Consider the following 18,921-nt stretch of genomic DNA (forward strand, 5'->3'; position numbering starts at 1 on the left):
GCTCCAGAGAAGGAGCGGCTGCTGCTGAAAGCAAGTTAGACACCAAGTGAAACGTACACACCTCAGCCGTGGCCTCCAGGACAGTGAGCAGCGCCCCGCCTTCAGCTGGGATTTGACTTTTATAGTTTATGTAATGAACATTCAGTTAAGGGGTGGTTCCCAGTTCCATGCACCAGGCGCATTCAAGAGTATTCTGTGCTCTCTCTATTGAGCATGCCCAGCCACTGGATTTGCATAGCCAGCCCTGTGGTCTCATTTTCCTGGGTTGGTGCTGAAAACAGGTCTAACTGGCAACAGTAACTTTCCCCCTGGGGAGAGCTCAGAGGAGGGGGCCTGAGACCTCAGGGAGTGGCTGGAAACCCAGAGGTGTGTCCTGAAACCCAAGCACAGGAAAGTGAGCGCCTCCTGTATCCTCTGTACTATTCTATTTTCTTCAACTTCTTGTAAATCTGCCATTATTTCAAACAAAATGTAAAAATATATAAAGTAACATGTAAAAAAATTAGCTGGTACTTCAACACAGATAGAGAAGCACTAGACTTGGACTGAATCAGCTATGCCAAGAGTGTTAAAAAAAAAATCTGACGTTCATTGTCAGCAGTTATGGCAGGATTCTTCTGGATGCAATCTATTGCTAAATTTTTATCCATTCTCTACTGTTATCATAATGCTGTGTAAGACAAGCAAACGAAAATACAAAGCCCAGTGGCACCAAACAATGCATTTCCATTGAGCTCACTGGCAGCTCTTCTGCAGTGCTCACCTGTGTCTGCAGCCACTGGCTGGCTCAGCTGGGGAATGGCTGGTCTCAGATGCCACAGGTGGGACGACCTGGCCTTGCTCCATGTGGTCTCTCGGTCTTCAGCAGACATGTGTGGCCTTGTTCTTGTGACAGACACAGCACTCCAGTAGAGCATGTGGAGGGCGGCAAGACTTCAGAACTGGCCACTGGCCTTCTCACTGCAAGGCCAGACCAGATTCCAGGGGTGAAGTAGTGGACTCCACTTGAAAGGATAGTGGGTGAGGAAAGGGAAAGGATTGAGGCCAATTTGCAATCAGTTGACCAGATCCTGGCAGGTCATTTAAGCTGCCACATTCTCCAGCATATCGAGTGATCTCAGATAATAGACACTAGTGCCTCACTTGCTGGCACTAAGGGCTGCTGATGAAGTCCTGCTCCTCTCTCTCAAGGACAGACACCATTAATTGATGACTGTAGTCTGCTGATGAACTTAGATGTGGCTTTAGAATCTTTGGGAATTAGATTTACGAATTGAACTCTATCACTCAGCACTGCAATTGTGGACAATCAGTGGGTAGCTCAGGAGCCCTCCAGCCCCTTCAGGGGACAGTGGACATGCATGTGTGGTTAGTAAGAGGTGACTGTACCCTCTCAGATATTAATCTTGACCCCTCTCAGGTCACTGTGGCCCAATTACAAGGCCCATGAGCATCTACCTACTGACTGACAAGCAGGGAGCAGCCAGGCATTTGTCAGGGAAAGCGTCTCTTGTGCTCCTCCACATGCCGTGGGTAGCATTAGGCTGCAAGTGGGGTCCTCTGAGCTTCTTGGGGTAAGACACAGTGTATTCCTGTCAGTTTGGGGGTTATCAAGGATAACAGATGTGGTTACAATAATAGAACTCCTCGGGAATGGCACAAAGGAAACCTGAATGTGTCAGGTAACACACTGGGTCTGAATTCGAGGCACTGATAAAATCATATTTTGGATGCTCTCTCACAGTCCTGGGAAATAAAAGCAGAAGATAGGAAATTGGGAGCTGCAAGGGAGGATGCGGATTTCCCTGGTGTAGGAACGTGTTCTCCACTACTGGGCCCCACAGGATCAGAGGGCACAGAGAGCCACGCTGGTGAGCCTGGAAACTGGCTGGGGCAGGATTCCTGACAAGGGAAAAGTCTTTCTGCCTGGTGTTCACTGGGATCTGTTTCTGTAACAATGTTACAGCTTCCAAAGAGCAATTATGGAATCCTGGGGACTTTAGAGAAGCAGAAACCATTCACCAGCTTCTCTGCAGTGTCTCTGTGCTAGACCCAATAGCAGGCAGATGGGAAGGATATCTGTGCTGGCCAGTAGAAGAGGTGTGGGGCTCAGATACATGAAAAACCTCTTTAGAAGTGGTATTTGGAGGGGGCTACATAAAGAAGAGGGCTGCTCATCACACAAGTCCAGGAGCATGGAGCTCGTATGTACCAGAGCAGGCAGGGGAGGAAACAGATGACCGCAGAGATGAAAAGAGGTACTAGAAGTTCATTTGGGCAGTCAGTCTGGGGCAGCACCAGTGATGTGTGTGGTGTGAGCAGGGCCCTGGCAGGGAGCTGGGACACAAGGCGAGGCTCAGGCCTTGGGGAATTTTGCATCCAGCAACGATGCAGAGAGAACACCAGCACTGCAGAGACCAAAGCATCATGAAGACCGATTGCAAGATGCACCCCTCTCCAGCCCCCAAAACCTCAGTTACCACACCCAGGACAGACCATCAGAAGGGGAAGTCGGAGAACAAGGTCAGTTGGAAGCTGTCACGTGATGATTCTTCAGTCTCCACCCCCTCTCTGATTCCCCAACCCAGGCCTGAATCACTGTCGATTCACACCAAGTGATCAAAATGTCTAGATACTGGCAGCAGAAGGCTTGGGGCAGGAAGATGGGGAAATCCAGATGGTTATTATAGTTGACAGAGGGGAGAGATTTTATCATTCATGAGCGTATTCTCTGCCTCTACCTATCCATCCCAGGCCCTGCTTTCATAGAGATCCGAGATTTCAGAAACAGGGCCTGGTGGACTCTATTTACAGTTTTGTTCTTTCATGTTGTAGCATTTTGAATCAGTCAACTGTCACAGTCTCTTGGTGGATGGATCCAGAGAACATGAGATTGGCTGGAGTTGCAGGAGAGCCTGGAGCTGGGTGTGTCAGAGGGCTTCCCGGCCTGCAGGGCCCCGGCACGTGAGAACGAAGTTGTTCCTGTTGCTGTGCTGCTTGCTGTTCTGTCTTCCCTCCCCTCTCCCTCTGGAGCACTTTTTCTCCTTCCCTCTGCATTTCACTCATTTATTTTAGCTGGAGCTAAAAGAGAGCTTCATTACTAGAAACTTGTTCGTGGCTGGAGGAGTTGAAATGGAGATGGTGTCGTCCTGTGTCCTCAGACAGTGCTAGGATGACAATCCTATGTTAAATTTATGTGTTCTCATTTTTGTTGCGTATGACTGTATTTCTGTACATTTAAGCATTTATGTTCCTGTGTAATGATTAATTAAGTGTAGTGAAAGGACTGTTCTCAAAGTTAGGAAAGGCCCTTGCTTCTCTGGAGCCTTCGCTCTGCACGTTTCCTTTGCTCTTGCCAGTCCTTATTTCTCTTCACTCTTTTTTCCCACATGTCACCTTCTTTATTCCCCACTTTTGTTCCTCTGGGCTGGCCCTTCAATCCTCACTCTGTTCCAGGATTTGCTGATGCAGAATGCTTTCAAGGCAACAGGGTTTATTCTCTAGAGAATCGGCTTTTGTCTTCCCCTCCCCACCCCTCTCCTCCTCTGTTCTTTTTTCCTCTTCTCTTTTTTCATTCATTCATCTCCTACCAATTCTGCATCTCATCAGATCCCTCCCATAGTAAGTTTTATTAAGAAAATATCAATGACTAGCACAGTCCATCTGTAATGTCACAGTCCAAGGGAATCCAGTGGTGGTGGTGAGTGGATTTCTCTTGGCCTTATGGGCCTGTTGAGCTGGACATGAGGATGAATTAGGAGACAAGCAGAACATTCTGGGATCATCCTCTCTAACACGCAGGCCGGTGGTCTTAGTGAAGTCACTGGAGTTTAGAAACTGGGTTAATTTATCCATGTCACGGTATGCTTGGGTACCCACTTCTGCATTCCTCTCCCTAAGCCTCCTTTACAGGGTGTTTGACTACTGTATAGACACAAAAGTAAACCAGGAAAGTAAAATAGTAAATATATTAGTAATCATAGTCAACAGTTGTAGTGGTAGTTGTAGTAGCTGAATGAAGGTCTAGGGCTATGTGTAACCCAATGGTGCAGTCTATATGGAAATGACGTTAAGCACATTTCACAGCACAGCCTTTCTTCTAAAGTTGTTTAAAAGTGGGAGAGACTTTGCATCTCCCTCTTGCCTTTGATTGCAAATGGTGTTTGTATGCCTATCATACTGCTTCCCACTGCAGCTGGGATCACAGACCTGCATCCCTGAGGGGGGAAGCCCCAATATTCTGTACATATCCCACTGGGAAGTTGCCTTCTGTTGCTTTACAGCTGCTCAGCAGTCATCCTGATGGTGTGACCTGCAGGTTAGTGGACCATCCTTGCTGCTTGTCTCAGGGCAAGACATTTTCCTTTCCGTTGTTTCATCTGCAAACTCTGAACACCCTGCCAGCCTAAAGCTATGCTGGTGAGACACTTGGAAAGACCCACACGCTTCTGAGGGCAGGAAGCTGCAGAGACACCAGTGCATCCCTGCTCTGCTTCTCTGTGGCACCGGGCATCATGTGTGTGTGTGTGTGTGTGTTTGTGTGTGTGTGTGTGTGTGTGTGTGTGTGTGTGTGTGTGTGTGTGTGTGTGTGTGTGTGTGTGTGTGTGTGTGAGAGAGAGAGAGAGAGAGAGAGAGAGAGAGAGAGAGATGTGAATATAGGTTCATGGTGCAGGCCTCTGTTTATGGTGCAGGCCTCTGTTCATGGTGCAGGAGAGTGATGTCTGATGGGGTTTCTTCAAATTAGGTTTTTAAAATTATGTGAAAAGAATATATCCAAAGATCCTTTATGTAATAATCCACTTTGGAATTTTATATACTTTTAATTGGTCTTGCATCAGTATTCTTTTTGGGATAAGCCAGTTTGTCTTGAACCCACACAGGAGCAAGGGGCCACAGACAACTGAAGAAAAGGAGCCATTCAGGGTCCAGTTGAGTTATTGCAAGGGACTGGCACATGGCCCATCCTATGGGAAATGTTTGGAGTCTGGGCAGTGGAGGAGACAGGCCCATTGGGGGAACACTGGGGCACAGCATGGGCAGCTGATCTGCCCTCCAATCATCACAGGACCACTCAGTGGAGAGCGGTCAGAAATATATGACTGCAAGAGACCCAGTTTGCAGAAAAAACTCAGGCCCAGACCAGAGTTTCCAACAACACAACTGTACCAGAACTCACAAGACCCAGAAGTATATACATGGTCAACAATTAAAAACTGAAGTATGGGTCTCGTTTCATTTTCCTGCATATTGATATCCAGTTATACCAGCACCATTTACTGAAGAGGCAGTCTCTTCCCCAGTGTACAGGCTTGGTGCCTTTCTCAAAGATCAGATGGCTGTAAGTGTGTGGCTTGATTTCTGGATTCCCTATTCTATTCCATTGATCAGTGTGTCTATTTCTATGCCAGTACCATACTGTTTTGGTTATTATAGCTTTGTAGTATAGTTTAAAGTCAGGCAGTGTTATGCCTCCAGCTTTATTTTTTTTGCTTAGCATTGCTTTGGCTATGCATGGTCTTTTGTTATTCCATATATATGTCTGGATAGTTCTTTCCATTTCTGAGAAAAATGTCATTGGAATTTTGATGGGGATTGCATTGAATTTGTATATAACTTTGGCTAGTATGGACATTTTCACAATGTTGATTTTTCCAATCCAAGAGCATGGGATATCTTTCCATCTTTTCGTATCCTCTCTCATTTCTCTCAGCAGTGGTTTGTAGTTCTCATTATAGAAATTTTTCACTAAAGTCAACTCAAAATGGATTTAAGAATTAAATGTACACCCTGAAACAATAAAACTTCTTAAAGAAAATATAGGAAAAACACTTCAGGAAGTAGGACTGGACACAGACTCCATGAATATGACCCCCAAAGCACGGGCAACCAAAGGAAAAATAAACATATGGGATTATACCAAACTAAAAAGCTTCTGCACCGCAAAAGAAACAATTAACAGAGTTAAAAGACAACCAACAGAGTGGGAGAAAATATTTGCAAAATATACATCTGACAAAGGATTAATATCCAGAATATACAAGAAATTCAAACAACTTTACAAGAAAAAAACAAGGAACCCAATTAAAAAATGGGCAAAAGAGCTAAATAGGCATTTCTCAAAGGAAGATATATGAATGGCCAACAGACACATGACAAAATGCTCAATATTACTTGGCATCAGGGAAATGCAAATCAAAACCACACTGAGATACCATCTCACCCTAGTTAGGACGGCTAATATCCAAAAGACTCTGAACGATAAATGCTGGTGAGGTTGCAGAGGAAAAGGGACTCTCATACATTGTTGGTGGGACTGCAAAGTGGTGCAGCCTCGATGGAAAATGGTATGGAGGCTCCTCATACAATTGCAGATAGATCTACCATATGACCCAGCTATCCCACTGCTGGGAATATACCCAGAGGAATGGAAATCATCAAGTTGAAGGTATACCTATTCCCCAATGTTCATCGCAGCACTCTTTACAAAAGCCAAGAGTTGGAACCAGCCCACATGTCCATCATCAGATGAGTGGATATGGAAACTGTTTTATATCTACACAATGGATACTACTCTGCTATAAAAAAGAATGAAATACTACCATTTGCAATGACATGGATGGACCTAGAGAGAATTATATTAAGTGAAATGTGTCAGGCACAGAAAGTGAAATACCACATGTTGTCACTTATTTGTGAGAGCTAAAAATAAATAAATAAATACTCACAAAAAAATGAAAAAACAAACCAAAAAAAACCCAGGGGTTGGGGGCGAAGAAAACATAACAATTGCAATTCCTTGAAATTGATATGACAAGCAAACAGAAAGGAGATTGTTGGGAGGGAGTGGGGAGAGGGAGGCGGGAGGGAGGTTTCGGTAATTGTCCACAATAATCAACCACATTTTATATTGACAAAATAAAATGAAATAAAATATTTTTTTAAAAAAAACAAAAAACTAGCTGCACAATAAGCCTTCCCCAGGGAACTAGAAGGAAAGTAGCTGTTTAGTTCAACTACAGGGCTCCAGTGCTGGTCCCTACAGGAAGTTCCATTTGAGAAGTAAGCAAAGAAGAGCAAATTAGTTCCAGTGCAGAGTTTAGGTGGTGGAACAGTGAATAATCCAACACAGAACTGAAAGAAAAAACAAAATATCCAACCCACAGGTCAGAGAGAAAGTTTGATATTACCTAGTAAAGTTCTAACACCACCAAAAACACCTGTAAAACCTAGAATGACTGGAAGCCCCCTGGGCTCCCAAGCCAGGAATGGGGGAGGGCAATGAGCCTCAGTCATGCCCCCCTGACTACCACACACAGCCCTTTGATGACCACTGAGACACGGCAGGAAGCACCCCAGGCTCCTGGGCTGGGTTGGTGAGAGGCCAAGCGTTTCAGCCACGCTTCCTTGAAGCCTATATCCAGCCAAGCAATGACCCAGCCATGCGGGAAGCCTCCTGGTCTCCCCTGCTGGAATGAGGAGGGGTGCCACAGGCCTTGACCAAGCACCCCCTGCTTCCTACTCCTCACACGCTCTTTCCTTCCTCCTTCCCTTCCCCCTCCTGCACAACTGCTCTGCAATATCTTAGAATGTAAAAAAATAATAATATTAATAAATAAATTGAAAAAAAAGAAAAGGTGGTAGGAGAATCCCAGTCTGTTTTGTACTGACTCAGTCTCCACAAGGACATATACAGGACATGGGACCTTTCCAGAAATTCCAGAGATTTTTGACTAAACATTCAGATTTCAACTGAATTTTGTGATCTAAAATAAAAGTCACAATGAATTCCTAATTGTGTAATTGAGTCTTTACTGGACAGATGAATTTGTCGAATATTTTTCCTTCTTCCTCAGATTGTGACATCAGTTAACCTGCTTTAACTATCTCACCACCAGTTTCTTAATTAAAATGAGAAAAGTAGACCAGATCATTTTTTAAAATATTTCTATCTACAACATTTCATTACTCTTGTTTTAAATAGTTATTAAATGCACTGTTTTTTGATATTTCTTAAAAGTATAGTACATGCAAAAGTGCTTTTTACTTAAGTGTTCTTTATACTTACACATTTAATTAGACTTGAGGCTTTATAAACTATTTTTAAATTGTCTATCTATTTACATATACATACATATATATGGAGAGAGAGAGATACATTCACATTTATTGTATTGCTATTTCTCCCTTCAGATCTGTCATAGATACAAAAATCTGGAACAAAGTACTTGAAAACCAAATTTAACAAAACGTTGAAGGGATTATACATCATCGCCTAGTGGTAACTACCCCCGAGTTGTGAAGATTGTTCAAAATAGGCAAATTAATAATTGCGTTGCATCACACTAATAGAATGGATAAAAATAACACAATAATCTCAATAGATTCAGAAAAAGCATTTCATGAAATTCAAAACCCTTTCATGATAAAAACTCAAAAAACTAGGTATAGAAGGAGTTTACCTCAATGAAATAAAGGCCATATATGAAAAGCCCACAGCTAATATCATACTCATTTCTAAATATTTTTTACACACTGATCAAATGAAAACAGAAGTTATTATTATTTTATGAATGCAGCAACTTTCTCACAAGGACAGGTTCCTACTGATATATTTATTTCAGTCTGAAATGAAAATGGCTTTTTGTTGTATTGCTCTGCATTCTGTAGTCTTTTTCAATCGAGTTGCCAATTTGAGTCCCTTTCTCCCTCTCACTGATATTAAGGATAAATCATATGTATATTTCATTTATTGTGAAATCACCCAGCTATTATCATATGATTTAGCAATGAAAACTGACCAAGGCTTCAGAGAGGAGGCTTTGGAAAACCAGGGGAAGGGATATTATTGACTAAAATGATCCATACCACAACACTTAGCAGTTCAGGAATGGGTCTCCTTGGTAAGTAATTTTCAGCTACATGTAAATTTTGATTTAGTATGTAATATTTTCATCCGGATAGAGCGTGGATTCAGGAGACTATGCCAAAGTAGAAATAAAAGTCTACTTTTATTTATCATTCTTGCTATTAATACAAGCGTAAATGAGAGAAATATGAGTGAATATAAATACATATACCAAAACAATGAAATGCAAAAGTTTAATTTTGTAATGGTGTCTAACCCAAATCTGTAACGGCATCAATTCACTTCATTTTTATAACTTACTAGAAATAGTATATTAATTACTATTCCTGTTATTGAGTACATACTTATGACAGGCAACATAATTATTCATTTACATTTATTAACTCATTAGGTACCACAAAGTTAACATTCAGTAAGTGCTAGCATAATGCCATGTGCAAAATGAAACAACTTTTTGAAAAAGAGAATATTGAGGAATCAACTGTTATTATATATTAACATAAATAAATATATTAATTTATCTTCACAGAAAATAAGAAAGTTCCAAGTACATGTCAAAATTTGGTATCTGACTAATCAGATATCTCAAATGAGGATTTTCAAAAAAGTACAAAATGTCCTGTAAATCGTATTAGGGTTAGCAGTGACACTGAAAGGAATGATAGATGCCAAATATCAAATAATGTATAGATCAGAGGATTGAGGAGTGGGGTGACGATGTTGTAGAAGAGGGTGAGGAACTTGCCCTGGTCCTGGGAGGAGTTGTTGCCCGGTTGCATGTACATGTAGATGATGTTTCCATAGAAAAGTGAGACCACAGTGAGATAGGAGCCACAGGTGTTCAAGGCCTTTTGCCTCCCTGACGCTGACCGAATTTGTAACACAGCCTTCACAATGTAGCTGTAGGAGACCAGGATAAACACCAAGGGTGACAGGACAATGTCAACTGCCAGGACAAAGACAGTGTCTTCGATGGCCAGAGTGTTGATGTAGGCCATCTGGATCAGGGCTGGCATCTCACACAAGAAGTGGTCCACCTTGTGGTACCCACACTGGGGTAAGCTCAGGGTCACTGGAGACATGATAAAAGAGTTGGTCAACACACAGCCCCAGGCCACTGACACCAAGCCCAGGTAGAGCCTTGGATTCATGATCACCATGTAGTGCAGGGGCTTGCAGACAGCCACAAACCGTTCATAGGCCATGACGGCCAGGAGCAGGCACTCAACACCGCCAAGACCCAGGAACAGGAAGAGCTGGATGGCACAGCCAGTGTAGCTGATGGTCTTGTCCTGTCCATGAAGGTTATAGAGCAGCTGAGAAATGGAGCTGGTGGTAAAACTGAGGTCCAGAAAAGACAGGTGGGTGAGGAAGAAGTACATTGGAGTGTGCAGGTGAGGGTCCAGCCAGTACACCAGGATGATGGTGGTGTTGCCCAGAAGGGTCAGGAGATATGCTATCAAGATGACCACAAAGAGGATCCCCCTCTGCAGATGGGGGCGGTCAGAAAACCCCAGAAGGATGAAATGGTTTTGGGTGCTGTCATTGGTTCCATCCATCTCTACTGCACTTGAAGAGAAATATGGATGCTATTAACATGATCACCCATTATTAAAGGAGCACTTACGATTAGCCAGGCATTTTTCTATGCTTTTGACATTTATTTACTCATTTAACCCCAATGACAATGTAGGCACTATCTTTATTATAACCAATTTATAGAAAAGAAAACTGAAACACATGTGTTAAGCAAATTGTCATATGTAGAAAGAAGCAGAGCTGACTTTGAACCCAGGACACATGGCTTAGAGTCTTTGTCCTTAACATCTGCTGGTACTGCCTCTAAATCCAGTGAAGCCAAAGATGACTCCTGCTATGGCCCAACCATTGATTCTTCTAGAGACCCAAGTACCTGAGCTCCTGTCAAAACCCCAAAGACCCAAAACCAGCCCTGAAATAATCAGTAAATAGTATTTAGGTAATATCCAGTGTATGTAGAATACATCATCTGCTCTTGATCCCAAAGAAACACTTCACTCATTTGGTTATTATTCTCAAGATAATGTTTAATTTCCTAATTAGATAAATAATGTATGAGACAACAGAATATTATTCAAGCAACATACACATAACATCTCTCTTTCTCTTGCTGCCTTCATTGGGTTTGGAATTGAAGAAATAGAGTATATGATTTTTTTTCTTCCAAAGTAATATATACAACTTAAGGGGGGAAAAAAATCAAAAAAAACTTGTAACAGAAAAATTTTGTAATAGAACCTTAATGCAATAATTCACATATATGTGCAGAAACCTCTATCAAATTCTAATTCCAAGACTGTGTCACATTTGAAGCAAACCATGTTTGAAGAGATAAATGACAAGTCTTACAGACAAATGTAAAGGGACAGATTAAATACATTTTAGGCGACAGCTCCAAACTCCTCTGTTAGAATCCCTTAACCAATGTGCCACAGTTTTGAGATCTTGGAAAGCTCATTTACCTTTTCATAGTTTTCTCATCTAAAATAATACTAATCAAATCTACCTCATTTATTTTGCAATTATGTTTTGAGACTTTTAAAAATGTAGATTTATAAAATATACTAAGGTTTGATGAATATAAAAATTTCCATGTATGGTAAATAAAATAGACATATCATAAAAACAGAGGATAGGAAAATGAGTCCATGAGGTTAGGCAGAGAAATTCTGAAGGAAAAAAAAAAAACAAGTCAATAAAGAGAAACTATATTGGTGCATATGTAAGCATACTCTGAAAATACAGTAATTCAAACATGAAAACTGACAAGGAACTTGCATGTATTCTTTATACAAAGACAAATTTCAAAGTATTTATTTAAACATTAAAAACATACAAATACTACATGAAAGCATAATAGTCTTTTCTTTTTTTTCTCTGACCATGGATTTAAGTAGACCTCACAAGAAGTTACAATTCTCTAAAGCTATGAAGCAAAATATGAATAAATTTTATTGCATATTTAAAAAGTCTGCATTCTAAGAAACACTACTAACAAAATCTAAAAAAAAAAAAAAAAACCAACAATAGTAGAAAAATGCATAAAACAGTTGAAAGTCTACCTTGTTCAATTTTTTTCAAAAAATGGACAAGAAAAGCATGTAACAAAATGAAAATAGGTAATGACTTGAAGAAGCAGTTCTCAGGGAAATGAATGATTTACAAAAATGTGATTTATAAACATTGGAAATGTTCTCAATTATTAAGGATATAAAAATTAAAACATAAAGATATTTGCTTTTTAGATATGTAAACATTGAAAAGTGTGGTAATATCCAGAACCTTGAAAAGTGTGGGGAAATAAGCCCATTCTCAAGAACTCTTGATAGGAGTTTAAATTGGACAAGTATCTTTGAAGAGACCTTAAAAAAACATCATTGTTTAAAAAACATATATTCCTTGACATTGTACATATTATTTGACCAAAAGAAACAGCTGTCTTCCATAACATTTAAAAACATGTGGGATCTTCTTGACCCATTAATTCCATATCTAGAAATCTGCCCTCCCTTTAACCATCAATAAGTAAATACACATCCTCAAGAATCTTCATTATAGCATTGGTTGAAATAGATAATATTCAGAAAAATGTATATGTTTAAAGTTATAGGCATGATTTCATTGAGACACCATTATGAACTGAAAACAAATAATTACTAAAATAAAATAAGTATATGTATGTGATGTCACATGAAATTTTATTAAAAAATTAATTTCAAACAAGTGGAAAGCAAAATATACAGTGAGATTATATGTAGCATACTTCCTTTTCTTTTTTTTTTTGCTCACAGACTCTTGTTATATATGTGTGTATGCATATATATATATATGTTATGTGTATTAAAATAGAACAATATCTAGAAGTATGCACTGAAATATTAAAAAGACTCACTTGTAGAGAGTGAGATGGATATTAAGGGAGGCTTTCATTTTTACATATTCCTTCTTTATAATATCATAACCAATAATCATGAATTATTTTGAAACTTAAAAAGAACACATGTGTATATATGTAGTATAGACAATATGATATTTAGGAAATTTCCCTATGAATAATTTTGTTTAATTTAATTTGTTAATATATCTTTTTAATTTTGTCATCCCTCCTTTTCAGAGATCACTGCTCTATTCCCCTTAGTAAATTTTTATCTTTTAAAACTTAACAAACTGAAAAAAGAAGGAAAAGAAGAAGAAAGGTAGGAAGGCAGAAAGAAAAAAAAGACAAAATTTCAATCACCATAATAATACAATAGTATTTTAAAACAAACCACTGCACAGTTTCATGGTCCTAAAATTGTGAATACTGTGAAACAAGAGAAAAGTGAGAATGAGTGAAAATAGGACCGAATACAGTAAAGGACAAAAGTTTGGTTTTCAGGATAATTAGAATTCAGATCACCTTCCGAATCTCTTTTCTCAACTGTGATGAGGGGTAAGCGTGACTTCTCGTGGGAAAGTTGGCAACAATTTAAAGAGAATGTTAATAATAGTGCCTCACATACTGTTAGCTCTTAACCAAGATGTTGCCTCATTTCTCCTCTTAAAAAAAAATAGATGAGAACCATTCTTTCAGGCATTCAGTAATGTGTGTATAAGCACATGTTGTTTGGCCAGCAGCTCTAGAAAGGAGCGTCCACAAGCCCTATTGCTAGCACACACCTCTCTCCATGGAAGGAAAGGGTCTATCACAAGGAATCCACTGTACCTTCACTTTCTGAAAAGTTTTGGGAAGGGACACATATTTTCTCTCCTTAAGTTTAAACTTTGGAAGGAATATGATGAGTTTTCTTCCTTCTATGTAGAGACCCTTTTCCGCATTATGGCCCAGTATTTACAACTCTCCGTGTCCCTTATAGTTTACACTTAATAAGCACTTTCTACAGCTTCTGTATTTAACCTAATTAGGCACCTTTTCCTGCACATAACAAATTGCTCTGTATTTCGTGTGGATTTGTCGCCACTCTTTCCAAGTTCCTCTCCTGGTGAGGGGAGAGATTGGGCAATACCCATCTTTTTATCTTTAATACACAGGCACAGAGTAGGAGCTCAGCTCAATGAATGAGCAATTCATTGGTTAACTAATTCAGGTGGCAGTTCGAGTCTTCCCTACCTTGGGGAGGTTCTTCCTCTTCATGACTCAAAGCTAGAAACACTGAAAGGCAGAACCAAGCACTAAACTAGGGAGATTTTCCCCACAAATATGAGTGAGGACATTTGGAAAGGGCAAGAAATGAGTCTAATGACTAAAGACAGACAGTGTTTCAGACATGATGTTGCATGAAATTGAAGATATGGAGCAGCTCACCTGCATGAAGGAAAACTATTGCTTTGTAAAAATATTTGTTTAACTTACATATTTGGGAGTGCATGTGTTGATAGTGTATCAAAATTAAAATTTATTTCTCCTGTGGATGGTGAACAAACAGCCTGAACAGCTATTGCCCCCAAATACTCCATGTTAGAAATGGGCACACTCAAACAAAAAGTCAACAACATGTGGTTCGTTTTGTTTGTTTGTTTGTTTGTTTAGTTCCTGGAGGATGGGTAAAAGTCATATGATTAAAGATTTTAGTTCATTTTTAAAGTTTAAATCTTTTAAAATTAATTTTAAATCCTGAAGATTAAGGAGCTTTAAACTCACAAAAAGTGTGGCTACAATAGCAGGATGTGGGATCTATGTTTTCAGAGCAGGGCATGGGTCTAGACCATTCCAGTTACAAGCTGATGGGTTACCCATTTCTCTCTCCAAGATGCTGATAACTCCCTTTTCATTGATACTTTTTTTCTGTCTAAATAAAGTTCACATATCAGATCTCATTTTCTTATTTCTGCCCAACAAATCTTTTTTTGTTTAAAAAGCACCAATGTCATCATTTTAAAAAAACTGCAAAAATTTATATTTTGTGTTTCTTCATATGTTGTCTCCTCAGTACTTTTATATTTCATCATTTAAAAATAATTTTGCATTGGTAAATTTACTGCTAACTAAATGAGTTTTGATGTAGGTGTTTGTGTGTACATTTGTGTCTTGGTGTGTCTATTATAATCTATAAACTTTTCAAGAGCAAGGCTGATGTTCTTCATTTTAAAATGTTTCTTTACTTTTGAGGCACTCCATATGGCTTCTTTATTTAACAAACCAACTGAGAAGTGCAGACCTCTGAGTTGATCTCCTAAATCCAGAAATCTACTCACCATTTTTACTTGCATGCTGCTAGGTACCATGGAAGTCAGAAGGCAGAAGGTGTAGATCTAGTGGGAGGATCTCAGTGGGATCATGCAATGTCTTCCTCCCTCCTGGGTGCACACAGGCGCTGCAGCCAGGTGCTTTCCAGATGTGGGAGGAAATACAGGTGCCTTTCCCAGGCTTGGCCTATTCTTCTATAAAGCCAGTGGACCACAATATTTGTGCAGGGGGATTTATTGCAATTTCAGATTGATGCAACTCTCCTGAGGAAGGATTGGAGATGGACCCTGATGGTGGTCTTGATTCATAAGCATCGCCAAACTCCGGGGAAAGCTCCAACCCACAGGGGTTATTAGCACATCCACTGAAGCACTTTGCAGTGGTTCATCACATTAAACACTCCAATCTCCCATAGGGGCCAGATGGAAAATGAGGACCATGAGGATTTGTCCCTTGATATAAAAAGGATTTACTACCTCATGTAAAATTGGGGACTCAGTCCATTGTTGTTCTAAAAACATAAATACCAATGGGCCATTTGTTCCTTTCCCCTGTTTTGAAGAATTATTATGTGACTAAAAAAGAAAAAAATAACTGAGACACAATCAGCTTCACCTTATCAAGAACAGGATCTTTCCTTCCTTCCTCCCTCACTCCCTCCCTGCCTCCCTTCCTTCCTTCTTTCTTTCTTTTCTTCATCTCCTTAGACCTACTGAAAATAGGGCAAAAGTATTTTGACATCTTTTTAGTAATAGTTTCATATATAAACTAGAAAAAATTTGTTGTCCTAGATAGTGAAAAAATTTCACAGGTACATTGGTTAACAGAAAGTTTATTATTAAATTAAGCTAAAAGGGTACCTATTTTTTTTTTATTTTTACTTTTGGATTTGAAAGGAAGATGTCAGCATACATGGGTTTATACTTCAGTTTCAAAAACTAATTAGGGGGAAATTGAGCAAGTATCATGAATTTCCTGATTAATTAGGTGGTGTGTATGTATCTATGTTTTTAATGCTCTTGTAGAGGCAAAAATGACACCACAAGGCTGACAATTTAAATAAATAAATAAATAAATGAGTGAGTGAGTGAGTGAGGGAGGGAGGGAGGGAGGGAGGGAGTGAGGGAGTGAGTGAATAGAAACTGAGTCATTGCAATCAGCCAGGCAGCATCGGAGAAAAATCAGGCTGATTAGTTTGAATCAGTTTACAAAAAAATTTACCAAAATGATTGATTGGGTGCGTACTTTTGAGTACATGTAGTCATAGAATTAGGAATTAAAGACAATATTCCATATAGGTGAATGTGTATAATTTGTACATTTGTAGAACATGTATGCTACATATATGCAGACCACATCCATCCTCTCCTCCCGTATACCAGAACAGCTCCACAGAGGGTCCCAGGAGCACACCGAAAGCATGCATTGAACGGTCAGTGCTTGAAGAGCAGACAGATTTAATAAATCCCAGTGTTCCCAATTTCTCTGCCCTTTGGGATGCTAAGAGTTGAAATCACCACTCTACATTGTTCCCTTACATTTGCTGGCTAATGAGGCTGTTTTACTTCCCACTCCCAACCAGCTCCACATATCCCCCTCCTTCCACTTCCCTTCATCCAGGACCTTCTCAACATGCTTGAAAAATATGTTTACTTAGTTAGTTTGCTTAATAAACCAGTCACTTGATTGGCAGGGGGAGGCGCTGATCAAATTAATTATTTGAATAAATCATCCAGTCTTCCGGATATACTTCGTTTGTATAGACATAGTTCTGCAGAGTTGTAGCTTAGGAAACACTAGACTTGAAATTTGGGGATTGACTTTTTCATTAGTCTTTACAGAAAAGAAGAGGATTTGATTGGTAATTGTCAGAGCAGTGCTTAAGGATATGTCACAAAAAAGAAAAAGATAATATGGGCTAGAAAAAAGTCTGATGTATAATAACTGAGGGATGCACAGTGGTAGAGAAGTGATGGGGAAGAAAGCAGACCCAAGACATCCCAATGCAGAGGGCACGGCTTTATCGTCTAGGTCAGATGAAGAGAGGCACATAAAGCATGCAAGAGGTAGTGTTTTTTTAAAAAGGTTTTAGTCTATATAAGTGTATACAAAGTTCCCCACATTCCTAGTGAATGTATGTGTGAACTACATAATCTCACTTTTCTGTAGAATCTAAAATAGATTCATAGAAGCAGAATGGAATGATGGTTATCAAGGGGTAAAGGGATGGGGAAATGGGGAGATGTTGGTCAAAGCATACAAAGTTTCAGTTATGCACGATGAGTGAGTCATGGAGATCTAATACGCAACAATGCCACTATCACTAACAATATTGTATACTTGCAATTCATTAACAGGGTAGAACTTAAGTGTTTTCACTACACACACACAGAGGGGCAGCTATATGATTTAATGAATTATTTAATTAATATTAAGTAGTTTTATTGTAATTATTTCACAATGTATATGCATTTCAAATTATCAAATTGTGTACTTTAAATATATACAACCTTTAATTGTCAAGTATTCTTCTATGAAAAGTAAAATAAAATAAAATCACCTAAAATGAAAAAAAAACTTTTCCGAGGTGGCTCCTGTTATATGAGACGAAGCATAATTCAAAGGTGTCAAACTACAGAAGACTCGATGGGACTGCACCTGGGCATGCGAAGTTATTGTGACACTAAAATCCATCATCTTTACAAAAATAGCCTTCTATTCAAACTTTCTCTATACCTAAAAATTGATTTTACTCATTTAGCACTTGGCATTGGACTTGATTGGCATTGAACTTTATTGTCTAGTTACAAAAATAATAATATATTAATTATGTAAAAGTATTAATTTATATATAATTATTTATAATTAATAATAATAATAAAATAATAACACTTTCAGGTCCATCATTTAATTCTGCTCTCTGGATAGGCAATCATTTATTCATTCAACAAATGTGCATTGATTGATAATCACATAGAAACCAGTGTTTGGTGTACTTGGGATATGTCACTGTCAACAGACACAGATCCCTTTCCTCATGGTGCTTACATTGTATCACAAAAAGGCAAAACATATATAAATACATAAATAAGAATAAATCTAATAAATAAGAGAACAATATAATACATTAGAAGTTGATATGTACTATACAGGACAAAAGAGGCTCCACTGAGCTCAGTGAGGGGGACTGGGAAGGTGAGTTCTGGGTGGGTTCAGGGGTGGGTAGGGCTGTGCAGTTCTCACTGAGAAGGTGGATTTGAGCACAAGCTTAAAGGAGAAAAGGAGGTGGGTCAGGGGGACATCAAGAGAAAGAGTATTTCAAGCAGAAGCCACAGCTAGAGGGAAGGCCCTATGTTAAGAAGGGGAGGAAGAAAGAGTCAGAAGGGATTGGGGTTCGGAACCTCTAGGAACTGAGGATTCACTGTGAAGATTTTAACTTTGGGTTGAATAGGAGGAGGTCACTGCAATGGTCTTGTGTGCTAAAAGGATCAGCTCAGCTGTGATGTTGGGAATGAATGTGGGAGGGGCTGGAGCCCAGCCAGGACTACTGTTAGGAAAGGAATGTGGTAATGACTGTGGTTACAGCCGTGGAGCGGTCAGGGCTGGCTGAGCTCTGGGTACATTCTGCAGGCAGAGCCAGCAGGGTTTGCTGATGGACTGGATGTGGCATATGGTGAAAGCAAGACAGGAACCAACCAGATGTTTAACTTAAGCAACTGAAAACAGAAGCGCCATCCACTGAGATGGAGAAGCCTGTGATTATTTATTTATTTTTTCCAGTTAGAGGGAGACTTGGGGAGAAACTTAGGGTTAAGTTTTAGGCATATTG

The 18,921-nt window shown here is 39.6% G+C and overlaps 1 protein-coding gene across 1 annotated transcript; it reads right to left on the reverse strand.

The window, feature by feature from the left end:
- Positions 1-3,298: 3,298 nt before the first annotated feature.
- LOC134375980 (olfactory receptor 2W3-like) lies at positions 3,299-10,425 on the reverse strand. The gene is made up of 2 exons (XM_063094691.1): positions 9,548-10,425; positions 3,299-3,371 (listed from the first exon to the last, which is right to left on the reverse strand). Exons 1-2 carry the CDS (start codon positions 10,423-10,425, stop codon positions 3,299-3,301), a joined length of 951 nt encoding a protein of 316 aa, XP_062950761.1.
- Between the last annotated feature and the right edge of the window lie 8,496 nt (positions 10,426-18,921).

The sequence above is a fragment of the Cynocephalus volans genome, chromosome 4, assembly GCF_027409185.1.
Source record: "Cynocephalus volans isolate mCynVol1 chromosome 4, mCynVol1.pri, whole genome shotgun sequence".
Taxonomy (NCBI): Eukaryota; Metazoa; Chordata; class Mammalia; order Dermoptera; family Cynocephalidae; genus Cynocephalus; species Cynocephalus volans.

Bases quoted from the DNA above. Each gene is read 5' to 3' on its own strand.
- LOC134375980 (XM_063094691.1), bottom strand. From the start codon at position 10,425: ATGGATGGAACCAATGACAGCACCCAAAACCATTTCATCCTTCTGGGG. The intron at 3,372-9,547 runs ATTTGATATTTG...AAAAAGAGTGAA, and splicing joins AATCCTCTGATCTATACATT to GAGAAATAAGGACTGGCAAG.